Source organism: Camelina sativa, chromosome 4 (genome assembly GCF_000633955.1).
Source record: "Camelina sativa cultivar DH55 chromosome 4, Cs, whole genome shotgun sequence".
NCBI lineage: Eukaryota > Viridiplantae > Streptophyta > Magnoliopsida > Brassicales > Brassicaceae > Camelina > Camelina sativa.
Window position 1 is genome coordinate 10,474,270 of NC_025688.1, and position 18,870 is coordinate 10,493,139.

The window sequence follows — 18,870 nt, forward strand, 5'->3', positions numbered from 1 at the left end:
ACTGAAATATAAGCAAGTCCAAATTTAGGAGGTATACTAATCAAAGAGTGACAACTAAATAAAACTCAACTCTATTATCCTCATTGTTTCACGAACAGAACGAAACCCAATTGGTTTAGGTTTTTGTGGATTTAAGGAATTTAAAATCAAACACACAATCCTATCAATTTATAGAAATCACACACATAATCACTCACAAAATAACACAATTTCTACAATAGAAGGAGAATAGTATAAATTTACTTAATTTTTAGAAGAATCCACAAGAATCTATTTAATTTCTTATGCAATTGATATAGGTTTTAAGAAAATTCAAAATTAAAGACACATAAACACAGCGAAAAAGAACCGCAAAATGAAATATATTGAGATAATGGTGGCTACCTTTTATTTCTAACCACGACGAGACGAAGCGTGTCTAGTTGCTTGTATCATATCTGTTGGCGAAATTGAGAAGATGGGTAGACAGCCGGGACGATGCGAGACAACAATATGCCAACAACGACAAAAACCGGTAAAACGGCGATCATATGCTAACTACCACCATATCAGATTTCTTGGGATGAGGTGAGGGAAGAAGAGGTGATTACGAAAAGGTGAAGGTGGTGTGAAAAATGTTTGGGATTTGAGAAAAAAAAATTTTATATTGGAAACACTTGTTGGGCTCTAATTTTTGTTGCCCCAAAACTTGCAAGATTCGATTTGATTGACCAGATTCCAATTTCTCTGTTTCTCTGTCGCCAGAAAAAAATTCCAATATCTTTGTTTCTTAATCCTTTTTATTATATTTAAATATAAATTTTATACTATTTTGTCATATTAAAAAGAGTATGCTAAATTTGGAAAAGAAACTAAAAATGATGTTATTATTATCAATTATCCTTTTTAAAAAGAAGTATTTCAAAAAGCTTTTTTAACAATTTCTTTATTTATTTTAAATAAGTTGAAATAAAATACGATTTTCTCAATAATTTTTTTTGGGTAACCAATAAACTTACCACTTTGTAACAAATGTTATACTTTTGCTAATTTGTTACAAAATAATTAAGTTTGAAAGATTGTATCAAATTGGCCCATAAACCCAAAAAGAAATAGAAAAAATTGGGACTATTTCACCCTTTTTCCAACAGTAATCGGAATTGAAAACATATAAATCCTTCTCTCGATTCTGATTCTCAAATATTCAGAATTCTAGGGTTTCTCTACTAAATCTCTCAATTCCCGATCAAAGAAAGAGAAAGAGAGAGACAGGAGAGATCAATGGCTTCCCTCGACTCCGACGTTCCTATGATCCCCGCTGGCGAAGCATCCAGCAGCACCGTTCCTTCAAAGAAATCAAAACGCTTTGAAATTAAGAAGTGGAGCGCCGTCTCTCTTTGGGCTTGGGGTATATCAATCAACAAAACCCTAATTCTTCTCATCGCTTTTCTACTTTCGTTTTTTTTTATTCGCTCTTTGTTTGATTTTCGCAGATATCGTTGTTGATAACTGCGCTATCTGTAGGAATCACATCATGGATCTCTGTAAGCTTTTCAGATTTATAGATTACTTTGGGGGTTTTGTGAATCATCTTGATGCTTAAGTGGTTTTTGTTGTGGGTTTTAGGTATTGAATGTCAAGCTAATCAGGCTAGTGCTACCAGCGAAGAATGTACTGTTGCTTGGGGTAAGTTTCAGTTATTGTATAGTTATATTCTGACTTTGTTTCAATCAAGATTTTTTTGGTTGTAGTTTTGCATCTAGTGAAACCAAAGTTATATCCAACTCTGTATCTTTGTGTTGAGTCTGGATGTAAGTAGTTGTATACTTGAATAGGTTTGTTGATAACAGTGACTAGTAGTCTAGAAGAGAGGCAAAAAAAATTTTCTGGCTAGACTTAGGTTAGCTTGTTTGCTTCTTTAGTTTTTCATATATGCTTGTTCTCTCATTCTCTGTTTTGTTTAATCTGATTGTTGAATGTTTTGAATTAATAGTTGTTTCACTATCCTATGGAATACATGTGTTCCTTACCTTTTGTTTTTATAATGTTATTGTATGATATGTAGTTACTTAAAAACTAAGGAACTCTATGCTGTTGTTGTTGCCTCCCTCATGAGTTGGTGCTTATAAGATACTAGTACTGCTCTCTTTTTTTGGTCTTGCTTTGTGGGTGATTGTGAGATTGTTTGGTTGTGCAAAATTAGTTCTTATTTTAGGCCTGCAAAGGAAAGATTTAGCCGACAAGAACATTTTTGAATGCTCTGGGTTCATAGCCGTATATGTTTCTCCATTGCATGCCTGAAACTGAGACTAATAGTTTGTTTATCACATCTTTATAGTAGAACTAGCTTTTTTAATGTTTAGTATCATGGATTGGTAAACAAACTTGCCATTTTTTTACTTGTAGGGGTTTGCAACCATGCCTTTCACTTCCACTGTATCAGCAGATGGCTCAAGACCCGTCAAGTGTGTCCACTGGGTATGTTTTTCTTTTTTCTAATCTACAAGCTCTTCTTACTCGTCGGGTTTCCCTTCTCATTGTTTTGTTTTTTCTTTTTGCTCGGTTTTTTTAACAGATAATAGCGAGTGGGAGTTCCAGAAATATGGTCATTAAACCTACAGCTCGCGTCATTGGGTTTCTTTAGTTACCGCATATAATTCTAAGACTTGCAGTTCTCTTAAATTTCTTCTGAATCTGTTGGTATGTCTTTGACGCAAATTAAACAAATGTGTGCTTAATGAAACCTTTGTTGTTATAAGACCATCACCAACCCAAAATAAGTTTCAATTATTAAATGCATTAACCTCATTCTTCTTGGCGACAGACACTTTTGTGATACTCTTCTAATGCTACATGCAAATCTAGATTGACTAAGCTTATCAACTTTGACAGTCTATTTACAAGTTTAGCAAAAAAAAAAAAAAAACTTTGAAAGTTATATAGAAATGGTTAAACTTTTGGTTGTATGGAAATCTTAGCTAGTAGAGTAGTTCTTTTGAAAATAGAAATTAGTTTTTAACAAGTTAGCAAGTGCGCATATAGGTAGATTTCTTGAGGAGGTAAAAACATTTGATATTGAAACAATTTCGTTGTTATTGGGCCAGTGAGTTGGGCTTAGGACCAAATGCTTTTTCGTTTTTTGGCCAAACTCAAATCTATAAATTGATGTTTTTGTAGCCACGAAGGTTGGAGATTTATTGTATACTATACAATCTTTATATATAAAAGAGAAGTACCAATTCGAAAATTGCACAAAATTTCCGAGAATGCCCTTCAATTAAGCATAAAGAAGAGGGTTTATTAAAATTGGAAGGGATAATTTGGTAAAAATATAGGAGGAAATTGATTACCCGATCCGGAAGAGATAGGATCCGCGTGTTTATCCGTTTGCCCGGTGAGGATCCACGACTTTTACCTAAAAACCGACCGATACAGTGGATATTTTTGATCCATTTTGAGGCTTTGTAAGCCCAGTAATTTGCATCCTTCTAGTTTCATTCTTGTATCATTGCATTCACCCTTGTTTAATCATGTTGCATTTACTGTCCTGCATTAGTATAGTTCTTGCTCTTGTTAGGATCACTTCTGTTTTATTTACACTGTTCACTTTGCATTTAGTTTCTTATCCTAGTAGTTTTACATTCTGCATTTCATCATTATCACTAGGTTGTTAGTACAAAACCATTTTCATATTTGGCTTAACTTAGATAAGTGTTCATATCATGATTTCTTGCATCTTAGTCATTATGGATTGACATCTCTTATATTACAACAACATAAGAGTAATTGAAACCTCTTACACTCCATTTGATCATTCATCATCATCCATACTTATGTCTTTGTCTGCAAGTTTGCATACATTCATTGCATAAGTGTCATCCTCACATTCATTCCACACACAAAATAAAAAGTTTCAATTTGGCGCCGTTGCCATTTGAGTAATTGTTTGTAACATTCAGGATTTACTCAAGTTTAAGATTAAGTTCTATTGTTCACTTTATCACTACTGATTAGCTTCTTCATCTGCTTGGTTGTTTTGAGTCTCAGGTACCAATTCGACCTAGTACTCGATCGTCTGCACGATCGAGTGAATGATCGAGCCACCAACCCAGACTCAGTCGATCTTCAATTCGAGCTTGTGATCGACCGTGTGTCAGTTCGAGCTAGTGATCGAGTCAGTTGATGCAAACTATATCCAAGGGAAACCAGAATCTCTAGAGATACCTTGATCATATCAACCGCCTACCAAGAGACTTGAGGCAACATAAAACCAGAATCCTTCAGGAACAGGAACAACAGTTGCTGATGGATCCACCAATGCAAAGAGCAAGACAGATTGTACAGGAGATGCCCCAAATACTCATACACAAAGAACTGGCATAGTACCTCCTGCAATTGCCAACAATAATTTTGAAATCAAAAGTGGGCTAATCACTATGATCTAGTCCAACAAATTCCATGGTCTGCCAATGCAAGATCCTTTAGATCACCTTGATGAATTTGACAGGCTTTGTGGCCTCACAAAGATCAATGGTGTGAGTGAAGACAGCTTCAAGCTCAAATTGTTCCCATTTTCACTAGGGGACAAGGCTCACTTATGGGAGAAAACACTACCAACATGAGCCATAACCACATGGGATGGATGCAAGAAAGCATTCTTGGCCAAATTCTTCTCTAATGCAAGAACAGCTAGATTGAGGAATGAGATTTCAGGCTTTGCACAGAAGAACAATGAGAGATTTTGTGAAGCTTGAGAAAGGTTCAAGGGTTATCAAACTCAGTGTCCACACCATGGGTTTAGTAATGAGTCACTCCCTAGCACACTATACAGAGGAGCTCTACCAAAGATCAGAATGTTGCTGGACACTGCATCAAATGGAAACTTCCTCAACAAGCATGTAGATGAAGGCTGGGAGCTAGTGGAGAACTTAGTCCAGTCTGATGGGAACTACAATGAGGACTATGATAGGACAGTAAGGTTTGTTGATTCTGCACCAGATGAGAAGTATAAGAAAGACTTGAAGATTGTTAATGACAAGTTAAACAAGATTCTGCTTAGTCAACAAAAAAACATTCACTTTCTTGATGAGAAGGATACAAAAATTCAAGATGGGGAGAATGAGCTAGCTGAGCTGTGTTATGTGCAGAACCAAGGTGGTTTCAAGCCTTACAACTAGTTCAAGCCCAACAATCTGTCTTATAGGAGTACAAATGTGGCAAACCCACAAGACCAAGTCTACCCACCTCAACAGCTCCAACAACATAACAATTATGTCCCCAAGCAGCAACAACAAGGTTACCAAGCTCCAATGTGTCCCCCACCCGGGCTTCAGACCAACCAAGCCCAGGAACCAGACTTACGAACTATGATGCAACGATTGCTACTTGGACAAGCAAATGGGCAGCTTGAGACAGCAAAAAAGTTTGCTGAGATAAACCAGAGGCTGGATTCTTCTTATAATGACCTGAACATTAAGTTTGAGAGCTTGAATTCTAAGTTCAAGTACATGGAGAGTAACATTGCCTCTACATCAGCTCCAAAGCCTAATCAACTTCCTGGAAAAGCTATTCAAAACCCAAGGGAGTTTACTGCTAAAGCTATTCATCTCTATGATGAAGCTGTCACTAAGGACAGTGAAGTTCAAGCTGGGGAGGAGTTGTTACATGTTCAAGCTCAGATTAATGGTTTTTCAGTGCAGACTGAAGCAGGAAAACCACTCGACCAGGTGCTCGACCACACATACGACCGAGTACCTAATGAAGAAACTCAGGGAAATAATTGAAAAGAGGGAAGTGATGGCTTTGAAACAAGAGGTTGTCATTGAATACAAAGAAGAAGAGAGAGGACCTGCTTTGGAACAGTATGCTTCATATCCTCTCTACCAAGATATTCTACTTGAGATGTCAAAGCAGAAATCTCAGAATCAGGACAAGAAGGATCTTCAGGAGATTGATGGAGCTATCATCCCTACTAAACTTGAATACCCAGGTTCATTCAATCTGCCTTGCTCCTTTAGCTATCTATACTTCAACAAATGTTTGTGTGATCTGGGAGCATCTATCAGTGTGATGCCTTACTCTATAGCACAAAAGCTTCGGCATACTGAATTCAAGTCTAGCAACCTCTACATAAGTCTAGTTGATGGATCAAATAGGGATGTGGTTGGTAAATTGGAAAGCTTTCCAGTCAAGTTAGGCAAGGCCAGACTTCCTACTGATTTTGTGGTTATAGATATGGATAAGGAGCTAGAAGACCCCATCATTCTAGGGAGACCATTCCTACCTACTGCTGGAGCTGTAATTGATGTTAAGGAGGGGCTGATAACCATGAATATAGCTGAGGGTTTGACCATGAAATTTGATATCAATAACCCAACCAACTTGCCCATTAGAGGTCAACCTTTTGTTCTTAAAGACAAGAGAGATCATGAGGTCTAAATTGAAGTAGAAACTCCAAAAGCCAAGGTTTCATATCATGAGGAATCAGTTGAAAAGCTCAAGGGTTCAGTTCAAGAGTTGACTGATCTATTGAAGGATCTTCAAGTGCAACTCAACAAGAGGTTTTTGAAGAAGGCAAGACCAAGATTCAAGCTTAAGAAGAAACATAGTTTAAGTTTAAAGGGTGAAGTGATTTAGTAGTTTTACATTCTGCATTTCATCATTATCACTAGATTGTTAGTACAAAACCATTTTCATATTTTTTATTGGTAAGTCGCCAGACAACTCATTGTTGAAACACATTTCATTCTTCCTTTTTTAAAAAAAAAATTGATATTTAAGTTATTCTACGTACAATATATTGAATACCAATATACATTAGGAAACCAGTTAGTGATGTCGATAAAATACCAATATATATTGGGGAAAACATTTATATTTCCAATTATGCAAAATAAACTCATTTTTGAAAATTTCGATAAATATCTAGCATTCTTAAATTTCGAATATCACATTTTTTTCCTTGTGTCTGAAGGCATGGTAGTTCGATTTTCCATTAGGAGCAACTGCTCTCTAGAAGGAGGTATTACTCAATGTTGCCCCCGATCCACAGAGTCTAGAACAACTCACTTTGTTTCGTGATGGGTAGAATGAAACTTAATAATACATAGTATATATGAACAAAGGAAAATAAGATATAGTTTAAGTTATAGGATATATATATGTATTGGCTATATTAGTAAATATGATAGACCTAGTTCCTCTTGTATTGTGTATCTAATATAATACTTATACTGGGGATTGGACCTGCACATACGTACGGGATTAATTTTAAAAGAACTAAGTTTGCAATTAGGTTTGGACTATGCAGAGTTACATTTGTAATTATGAATGTTAAAAATGTTATTGACATTCATAATCCAACTTTGTAAAAATTTATTTTCAGTTTGGTTTAGAAAAGAAGTTGATTAAATTTAAGTACATTAAAAATAATAAGAGAAAAATAGTGTTATGTCTGTTTCGGGAACCCGTCCCATCCCATATACGGTATGTCCTGTTTTTATCTTATAACCGTAGTTTTTATAATATTTAATCAATTTGAGATTGTATATTTTAGTTCAACAAAAAAAAAACAAAAAAAAACAATAAAAAAAAATAGTTCAACAAATAAGGTAGTAGGTAAAAGATTCGCATCCACATAACATTTTATTTGTAAATATAATTATCTGGTATAGCATTTATATGACACCCCGGTTTCAAAAACTTGCTGAGAGGTTTAAAAAAATTGATTTGGCCTCCTATATCACCGAAGTGCACTTATCTTTTCGGTCAAGGGTCCTGAGAGAACTCCAGAATTAAGCAGGCTTGAGCTGGAGTAGTCCTAGGATCGGTGACCTTCCGGGAAGTGACTGTCGGAACTGTGCGAGTGAAGACAAAACACAGGGAAAGATCATGTGATTATTTGTAGGGACAGTAAAAAGTCTTTAAAGCCTCCCAAGCGTAGCAAACCGACCGTCGGATATGGATGGGCTCACCGGCCTAGTGAGAGGACGTGAGGCTCATTAAGGAAGTTGGACCCATGGACTGGAATTAGACATGGGACCCACTGAGAGATGGCGGTTGGGGCTTTAAAAGTGGTATCAGAGCCGAATCCAGATGAGTGTGGAGTCGAGTGGGCTCACACCGTCGAGGGTGACGATATTGGTGCACAACGAGTACATTGCGATCTGTTAGTGGGGGTGAATTATGACACTCTGGTTTCAGAGACTTGCAGAGAGGTTTAGAAGAATTGATTTAGCCACCTATATCACCAACTGCACTTATCTTTTCGGTCAAGGGTCCTCAGAGAACTTTAGAGTTAAGCGTGCGTGAACTGAAGTAGTCCTAGGATGGGTGACCTTCCGGGAAATGACTGTCGGAACTGTGCGAGTGAGGACAAAACACAGGGAAAGATCATGTGGTGATTTGTAGGGATTGTAACAAGTCTTCAAAGCCTCCCACACGTAGTAAACCGACCGTCGGATATGGATGGGCTCACGGGCCTAGTGAGAGGACGTGAGGCTCATCAAGGAAGTTGGGCCCATAGACTAGGATTGTACATGGGGCCTACTGAAAGGTGGCGGTTGGGGCGTTACAATTTATAACATAAACTTATATTGGTTTACCTTCATCAAATTTCTAAACGTTTGAAATAATAACCGTTTCACTATAAATTTTGGGTTCACAAGAAATTTAATTTAACTATCTTAATTTTATAATCCCATCTTGATATATTTATTTCTTGTTCTTTTTTCTATGAAAAATTGTTTATATAATGTTTTTAGTTTATATATAATTGTTTATTTTTTTTGTTTCTTGTTCTTGTCTCATATCCCATCTTCCCTATACACTAGATTTTTTAATTAATTATGTATTAGTAAAACTAAAATTATTTGGGATTTAGAGTTTAGATATGTAAATATGTAATAATACCAAGCATGGTATATTGTTTACATGTTCTGACGTGTTGCAAAATTACATATATCTCTATAAAAACAGATATGATTAATTACACCAATAAATGAGTAATATTTTTATTTGATCTACTTAGTACTTATGCAGTTTTCCTCCCCTCAAATCTACTTATACATTTAAATTAAAAATAATATTTAAATAGTATCAGATGTAGCTAGGGTTACATTTGTATTTTTTTGATTCTCTTGAATTTCCTGCAAGTGTATAAAAATAAAAATATTAAAATAAAAAACAGAAGAGAATAATATTATCTGGAATTGCATATACTAATCTACTTATAACATTATAATATAACTTTGTAATTAATTATTTTAAATGAAACTTTCTGATTGTTTGGTGTTGATTTAGTTAAACATCAAATTGATCTTTGTGCAATATGATTAAATGATATATAAGAATCATACAAATTTTATTTTGTGTATGAAACTTTCAAACAAAAAACTTACCAAACATAAACCAACATCGAAAGTTTTGTGAAAGTATTTATCACAAATACATATATATATATATATATATATAACATTAGAATACTGAAAATAAGAAAAAGAAGTTAATTTTTCTTCCTACCCTAAAGAAATTAAAGTAAAAAAAGAGAGCTTGTTATCCTACAAAAAAATCATTTATACACATAAAAATATGTTGAAACCCCACAAGCCCCCAAATATATCAACCTGCAACAACAACAACATTAGACGTAAATTGTCCTTATGTTCACATCAAAAGTTTATGTAGGATTATTACCATAATCCTTTATAACCACTGTACAATCACCAAAGCCCAAAAATAATTAACAAACATGATGGATCCATTTGACTGAACATTAAGAGAAATAGAGGTGACACAGATAAAAAAAACTTATACCGGATTTAGAACAGTCCATCTGAGAGTAGCAAAGAGGATAGTCATGAGTCATGACCTAAGAATTATCAACGACATAAGTTTCCAAATCTAGTAGAAAACTCATTGAAACCATTAGTAAAATGACTATGAATAACTTGCAATCCAACCCAATCAACAACCTGCAACTGCCAACACAAAGTCTCCTTGGATAATCAAAGTCTCATTGAAACCATTAGTAAAATGACTATGAATAACTTACAATCCAAGCCGATCAACAACCTGCCATTGCCAACACAAAGTCTCTTTGGATAATTATAAAGCCAAACTCCAAGGCAAACGTCGTAGGGAGTGCTTCGTAAAACCCTAAAAATCACAAGAATAAATCATATCAGTCTCTAAAATTATATTAGCATAATGTATGATGAAAAAAAAATGATAATAGAGAGGAAGAGAGTTCGTTACGATCGTTAAATTAAAAGTATTGACATATATTTGCCTTTATTTATAAGGAGAAGAAGTGTGTCCAACAATTTTAACAAAAAAATCTTAACAAAATATTTGATATCACCATTCATAATTGTTTGTCAAAATCTATTTATTGTTTGTCAAAATCTATTTATTGTTTGTCAAAATCTTAATTGTTTGTCAAAATCTATTTACTGTTTGTTTCCAAATTCAAAAAGAATTATTTATAGATATACATAATTTCTGTAATTAATGATTAAATTACACTAATATTATCAGATTTCTCTGTTTTTAGGTAATTCAAATTGATAAAGATATGGGAAGCTTTCCATATTTTTTGTTCTCATTAATCTTTTTATTTTATATATTAGAAAGATAACAAAATTAATGATAAATGTTTTAATATAATTATAGTGATGTCGTTTTTGTATAAACTATATATATTTGAAATTTATGTTTTATATTTTACTAAATATTTAATTAATTTCAACTAATTAGCATCTCTCATCAATTTAAGTTATCATTTTAAATGAGATTTACTGTCATGTTTTAATTTGTAATTGTGTTTTGAAAAAAATGTATAATTATGAAAAGAGTTAATCATTTATTTCTTTAATAACTGTTAGTATTGTTTTAGGGAAGTTTTTTTTTTTTTAATTATATAGGCAAGTTGGTCTGTTTAGCAACATGAATATATGTCATGTTTTTTGTGTTTCTTTATCCCTAAGTGTGCTCCCCATTTAATTTTATAGATGTAACATTATCATTAAGCTTCCTTGTTCCTTCTCTACATGGGTATGAGAGCCTTCAATACCTAAAGCTTAACCTAATTTTTTTTTTACACTGCCATCATCATCTTTTCTTCTTTCTGTTCACCATGTCGACTTCTTCTGGTGAAACAATCGATGTCACGGATTCACAAAGTGTTCTTAACGTGAACATGATGAATGCGACAAAGCTTAATCACACAAATTTTTGATGTGGACTCGTCAAGTTCTTGCCCTTCTCGACGGATACGATCTCACCGGATACGTCGATGGTTCTCTTGAAACGCCTCCTCCCCCAACACTGTGTCGGGTGTTGCTACTGTCAATGAAATGATCTGTTGCGCTGATTAAAAAGAGAGAGGCTTGAGAGGGGAGTGTGAAAAAAACTCTCATGGGATGGAGATAAAAAAAAACCCAAATCAAAATCGATGGAGAAATACATTTTATTATAATGATTATTTTTTCCCTTTTTTGATTTAGGGTTTTTTTTTTATAATCTCCCCATTATAACGCCCGCAAACCAAAACTGTGCGTTTTGGGGAAGGGTGTCGATCGACACCAATATTCTCTGGTTCGACCATTTTGATTTAATTATCGATTTGGACCGGTTTGGTTTATTAAAAACCGTTGAACCGAGGTATTAAAGTGAGGAAACGACCTAGGTCCTGTTTTGTTGTTGTCTCGCCGCTGAAACAGAGAGAAAAAAGAAGAGAAAAGTGTGTTCTTGAGTTTTGTGAGTTTTTGTGAGATTTCAAGGCTTTCTGGGTGAGATCTTGCTGTGGGAGGATCCAAGGCTACGAACGCGTGAGAGGCTTACTGGGAGTGTGGGATTCGTCATTGTTTGTCAGAATCTTTCTGCAAAGAGGTGAGTGCATGACCATGGCTAATCTAAGCTTGTGATTCCTTGTTCTTGCTTGTTTGTTGCTGTTTTTGTGTGTTTCTTTGCTGGGATTGATTGCTACAAGTTCCTAAGGACATATTTGGCTTGGGTTTTGAGTATTGGACGATTTGGGGGAATTTTGGGAGCGAGATTCGACTCTCGGCTTCGTGCGGATCTCAGTTGCAAAGGAAGTGTCGATTGACACCAGTGAAGCGTCATCGATCGACACTGTGGGGTAGTGCCGGTCGACACCTCCCTTCCAGTGAGATGATGTTTGTTTTCGTGGTTTGTATGTTTGTTTGTGTTGATTGTTTGGACATTGGGATTACAGTTGCTTGTGTGTATCAAATACTCATGCATCTCAATTTGTGTTTGTGGTGTAGGTAAAGGCAAAGTGTGATCGTGGAATCAAGGCATTGAAGAGGAGGATGTTCTATGGACTCGATTGGAGTTGTCTGGCATTGCTAGGTTGCTAGAGTTGAGTCATTAGAAACATGGCTATGTTGCTGGTTTTGTGCTTTTTGTTGCTTGGTATTTGGATACTGTTTATGTTATTATATTGGTTTACTATTGGATATTTATTAGATATTGGTATTGGTTATATTTCCACTGTTGGTTGTGATTGTGGTTAGGTGGCTAGTGGGTATGGGACAACTAGATGTAGTTTATTTATTATTATTATTATTATTATTATTATTATTTATTTAAAAAAAAGGGGTCGATCGTTTCAGTTTGCTATCAGAGCCCTTAAGGTTCTAGGTTTGGGTTCACTAGGTTTCTAGTGTTGATGTTTGGATTGCATGCTTTGATTGATTATGTGAGTTAGTCAATTTTGTGTGGCATGGAGTCCTAGAACATCCTCTTCGAGCCTACAGTGTGATTACACAGTGAGTTTATGTTTTTGTGGTTTTGTGTTATGTTAAGATTGCTTGTTAGCCTCTGTTCTTGGAAGTGCAGTTGTTAAAGGTGTTTGAGTTGTTGGTCGTGGACGTGGGCATTGTCGTGGTCGAGCGGGTTTTCGAGGCCAACGAATGTGTGGTCCAGAGTTCCACGAGGAGGTACACCGTAGGATCGCAAGCGTATCAGGAGAGACCAGAGGGGGTTAGCCGGTGAGTGTACCGGGGGTGCTGGGAACCCAAGTGTGGGGTTGCAGCACGTGGAGCCCAGCGTCGAGATGATCGCTTGGCGGATCTGGTTGCGTGTTGTGGGAGAAGTTACCGAGAGGGGTACCAGTGCAGGCTCCAGTTGTACCGAATGTGACGGGGTGCAGCCGAGGGCTGCGGATGTGGAGGACTATCCATCTTTTGTTAGGAGGATGGAGCAGTGTAGTTGACCGGTACGAGATTCTTCTCGAGAGGTATTGAGCCTAGAGGGGCAGATAGGTGGTCATATGCAGTTGGATTAGATACTTCTCTGTTTGGTGGGTAATCCAGATTGATATGAGAAGTTGAGTGGGCAGGTGTAACATTGCAATGTTATACTCGGACCACAGGAGGTACTTTTGGTCGGGAGATGTTTATAGTCGTTAAGGATTGTTGCTCCTGAGGGGATGGTGGTTCTCCTGAATATTAATAGCTCGAGGGGCTGGGGGCTCCAAGAGTGGCAGAGGGGATGATGTTCCTCTGAGGGGATGAGTAGTTCCCCTGATACCAAGATCTTAAGGATTGTTGTCCAAGAGTGATACGGTATAACTCGAAGACGCTGGTCTGAGAGTGAGATCAATATGGCTCGAAGGTTGCGACATAAGGGCTGAGGAGTTGGGAGCAGGCAATACCTAGGATGTGAGTATAAACATAACGATTGAATGTAGACCTCGAGAGATTAACAGTGGTTTAATCTCAAGTTTTGGATGTGTTGACCAATGGGTCAGGTTTCTATGACCAGAGCGGTAAGTTTGTTGAGAGAAACAAGGCAAGTGCTTTGAGTTGGTGGCTTGCAAAGCATTTGATGCGGTGAATCAGAATATGTGAACGTATGGTACTTGTTTGTTTTATTACGCTCGTATTGATGATTTGCTGTGGAGAATTGCTAAGCGGAAAGCTAATTTTGTAATAAGCTATCGTGTGGAAGTTTTCCTAACAGTCAAGTTACTAGAGGTTCTTGGATGGACAAGAGGTGTTGAAAACCGGGTGGTGGTGAGTTGATGTCAGCATACTTGATTATTAGTCTAGTAGAGCTGAGGAAGAAAATAGGGGATTCTTACGTCTTATCACTTCACCGTGGGGAGCGTCAGTGTTGTTCGTCAAGTAGAAGGACGAGGTATGGGTTTATGAGTTCGTGGCGATGTCGTTGGGTTGAAAAATGCGCCAGCATCGTTTATGAGGTTGATGAACAGCGTGTTTCAGGAGTTTCTGGATGTGTTTGTCATCATCTTCATCGACGACATCCTAGTTTATTCCAAGAGTCCCGAGGAGCATGCAGTGCATTTGAGGGCAGTTCTGGAGAAGCTGCGGGAGCAGAAGTTGTTTGCCAAGTTGAGCAAGTGCAGTTTCTGGCAGCGTGAGATGGGTTTTCTAGGTAACATAGTTTCTGCAGATGGGGTTTCTGTTGATCGGAAAATGATTCAGGCTATCAGGGATTAGACTATACCACATAATTCCACAGAGATCAGGAGTTTCCTTGGGTTGGCAGGTTATTACAGGAGGTTTGGGCAGAGTTTTGCAAGCAGAGCACGCCCTATGACTAAGTTGACAGGGAAGTATGTTCCTTTTGTGTGGTCACAGGAGTGCGAGGAGGACTTTGCAAGCCTGAAGGAGATGTTGACTACTGCTTCAGTATTGGCTTTGCCTGAGCAGAGAAAACCCTATGTGGTGTATACAGATGCATCTAGAGTATGTTTGGGGTGTGTGTTGATGCAGCATGGGAAGGTGATTGCCTATGCTTCACGGCAGTTGCAGAAGCATGAGGACAATTATCCTACTCATGACTTGGAGATGGGTGCTATAGTTTTTGCCTTGAAGATTTGGAGATCTTATCTTTATGGTGCAAAGGTACAGGTGTTTATAGATCATAAGGCCTAAAGTATATATTCACTCAGCCCGAGCTGAACTTGAGGCAGAGGCGGTGGATAGAGCTGGTGGCGGATTATGATCAGGAGATAGCTTATCACTCTGGTAAGGCTAACCTGGTTGCAGATGCTCTGAGTCGGAAGAGGGCAGCTTCCGCTCAGGAGCAGGATATGGATTCTCTGGTAGGAGAGATCAGTGCTTTGAGATTGTGTGCGGTTTCTCAGGAGCGATTGGGCTTGGTTGCAGCTGATAGAGCTAATTCGCTGAGCATAGTGCGTTTGGCTCAGGAGAATGATTTGGGGCTGGTGAATGCCTCGAAGGCTGTTGATTCTAAGTATCAGGTCTCAACTAATGGTACTATTTGTGTGCCTAAGGATGGGTATTTGAGGCAGGAGATCCTGAGAGAGCCTCATGCGAGCATTCTCTATTCATCCAAGAGCGACTAAAATGTATCGTGACCTCAAGAGGTACTATCATTGGGTCGGGATGAAGAAGGATGTGGCTAGCTTGGTCGCGAGGTGTGATGTGTGTTAGCTAGTGAAGACTGAGCATCGGGTACCAGGTGGATTGCTGAAGAGTCTTCCCATTCCAGAGTGGAAGTGGGATATGATTACTATGGACTTCGTGGTTGGTTCACCAGTGTCCAGGACGTTTGATGCTATTTGGGTCATTGTGGACCGGTTGACTAAGTCGGCACATTTTCTAGCTATGAAGAAGACTGATGGAGAAGCGGTCTTGGCTAAGAAGTATGTGAAGGAGATAGTCAGGTTGCATGGGGTGCTAGCGAGCATTGTATCTGATAGGGATTCCAAGTTCACTTTAGTCTTCTGGAGGGCATTTCAGGCAGAGATGGGCAATAAGGTGCATATGAGTACAACTTATCATCCCTAGACAGATGAACAATCAGAGAGGATGATCCAGACGTTGGAGGATTTGTTGAGGAGGTGTGTGTCCATTCATGTCATTGATTGAGACTAAGTTGAGTCTGAGGTATATGGGTCCATTCAGAGTGATTGAGCGGGTTGGACCAGTGGCATATAGACTAGAGTTACCTGAGGTTATGCGAGCATTCCATATGGTTTTCCATGTGTCTATGTTGCGGAAGTGCCTCCGTGAGAATTATCAGTTTTTGGCTAAGATTCCTGAGGATCTTCAGCCTCAGGAATCAAGGAACTTCGAAAGAAGAAGATTCCTTTGATGAGAGTCCTTTGGGACTGTGATGGTATTGAGGAGCAGACTTGGGAGCCAGAGGCGAGGATGAAGGCAAGGTTCAACAAGTGGTTCGAGAAGCAGGTCGCGACTTGAACTTGTCTAACCTGGTCTCAGTTGTAGTCTGTGGCTGGAGCGGGAATGGAGTATTCCAGCCCATCTCTCTTGTTTTACTTGGTCGCTTAGGGGTGGTTGGTTGTGCGACTAAGTAACAAGATGAAGTGGTGCTCGGGGTACAAAATTTTCGTTAGGCAGTGTTTGAGGGAAGGTTTCTTGAAATAAAAGTTTCTAAAAGAGGAAAGTTTTCAGAAGTGGAAAGTCTAAAAATGGAAAGTTTTATGTGAGTTAGAATTTGTCCACTTTTGGTGTTTGTGAACCTTGGAGAGGTTGGTGTGGCCTTGGTGGCGGGTTGTGTAGCCGTGTGTGGCCTTTGTGGAGGGACTGTTTAGCCATTGTGTGGCCTTTGTGGTGGGCTTTTCAGCCAGATGTGTGGCCTTTGTGGCGGGCTGTTTAGCCAGATGTGTGGTCTTTGTGGCGGGTTGTGTAGCCAGAGTTGCCTTTCTAGGCGGTCCTTCAGGACGAGTGGTCTTTGTGACGGTCCTTCTGGACGAGTGGCCTTGGTGGCGTTCCTGTTTAGGACATTTGTTTGGCCTTTGTGGCGGCCCGTGGGGCAGTGAGATGATCCTTGTGTGGTCATGAGGTATTCCAGTGAGGGGATATGTGGTTAGTAGGACATTGTGTTGTCTTACGCGAGCCACGGGAAGGAAACCTGGTTAGGGATAGGACTCAGACGTGTTCAGAATTGTTGCTCGCGACTCTTGGGGGACTTCGGTTCTCCTAATACTGCTATAGTCTAAGACTTTGTGGCTTGAGAGTATTGTTGGTATATCGACTTCGGATGATGATCCGGGGGCGCGCTGTAGGGTGGCAACCCTAGAGACGAGTATTGGACTTCCTTATACATTATGGCATGCGGGCTTAGGCCCGATGAGGAGCCAATATTATGGCATGCAGGCTTCTGTCTGATGAGGATCTAATAAAAACTCAAGGTTTAGGCCTGTGAGTAAAGGAATGTCCAAAAGTCGATAGCAAATAATGCCTGGAACGTGAGTCTATCGCCTAGAGGTGATCTTTCGTAGATCGGTCGGAGGAGTGCGGACCGTGAAGACGGTTGCACGAGAGTCCTTGGCTGATGGTTGTTTGAGATTAGAGGTCAAATCTATGTTGGTGGAGGAGAATTGTAAGGGTATCGATCGACACCAAGGGTGGTGTCGGTCGACACCAATATTTTCTGGTTCGACCATTTCGATTTAATTATTGATTTGGACCAGTTTGGTTTAGAAAAAACCGTTGAACCGAGGTATTAAAGTGAGGAAACGATCTAGGTCGTGTTTTGTTGTTGTCTCGCCACTGAAACAGAGAGAAAAAGAAGAGAAAAGTGTGTTCTTGAGTTTTTGTGAGTTTTTGTGAGATTTCAAGGATTTCTGGGTGAGATCTTGCTGTGGGAGTGAGGATCCAAGGCTAGGAACATGTGAGAGGCTTACAGGGAGTGTGAGATTGGTCATTGTTTGTTAGAATCTTCCTGCAAAGAGGTGAGTGCATGACCATGGCTAATCTAAGCCTTTGATTCCTTGTTCTTGCTTGTTTGTTGCTGTTTTTGTGTGTTTCTTTGCTGGGATTGATTTCTACAGGTTCCTAAGGATGTATTTGACTTGGGTTTTGAGTATTGGACGATTTGGGGGAGTTTTGGGAGCGAGATTTGACTCTCGGCTTCGTGCGGATCGCAGTTGCAGAGGTAGTGTCGATCGACACCACTTGGTCTCCTAACTTTAACTTCTCCTAACTTTAACTTCTTTGAGAATAATGAAATATTGAACCAATCAATAACATGTGCAGAAACAAATGTTCAAGTTTCTTCGACTTCAGTTGCCACATTCAATACGTTTGCTAGAGCTGGATGGTTATGTTCGACCTTCTTCCTTTGAATGAACAATTTGAATCTTGCTTGAAGTTCAAGCTTCTTCTTCTTCCTTTGTTTAAAGCAAGTTTTTAAAAAAAGTTTAACAACTTTGAATTAACAACTTTACCATTGGAGATGAATTTTTTACTTATATCTTAGGAAAGCTTTTAGTTTTGAATTTGTATTTTTTTCTCATAAAAATAATGTTAACATATTTCTTTACATCTTTACCAATGGAGATGCCATTACCGTCGATGACGGTCCTTCCAATCTTTACGCTTGATATGAGCCCTTTTTTTACTATATTATCCGTTCGTTTCCCTTTAATTGTTGTGTTGTGTTGGATTTGATCTTCTTACACTGATTCTGTTCAGGTTGAAAAATAATAAGTAGAACTTCAAACAAGATAATGACTGATCCCATGTATTGAAGTGGACAAAGGACAATGTTGGTGATCAAAACGAAATATCCAGATAACAAGATACATATAATAGATCAATATTGAAAGACATGATCCTCCTATGGCATTGTTTTTAGTTCAAGGCAAAACTGTAACACCAGTTCGATCTGATTTTTTAAGTAAACGGAAAGAAGCACATAACTGAGTTTATCATCAAATCAATATGGTTACAAAACGATTTGAACTATTTGATTCAACCAAAAGCAAAATATATGTTGTCTACAAACATTATTTTGACATGTTTATATGACACAATCACTCTGTTGGACAAGGATAAGATAAGGGAAAATTATAAATAAAGGATATTTTTTCAAAAATTTGACCATCTACACTTTTTTTTTAAAGTTTGG

The 18,870-nt window shown here is 38.1% G+C and overlaps 1 protein-coding gene across 1 annotated transcript; it reads left to right on the forward strand.

Annotated features, from left to right (window-relative positions):
* On the forward strand, positions 1,106-2,787 carry LOC104780213 (RING-box protein 1a). Its single transcript, XM_010504715.2, has 5 exons — positions 1,106-1,387; positions 1,473-1,523; positions 1,606-1,665; positions 2,386-2,457; positions 2,555-2,787. Exons 1-5 carry the CDS (start codon positions 1,261-1,263, stop codon positions 2,590-2,592), a joined length of 348 nt encoding a protein of 115 aa, XP_010503017.1. The 5' UTR covers positions 1,106-1,260; the 3' UTR covers positions 2,593-2,787.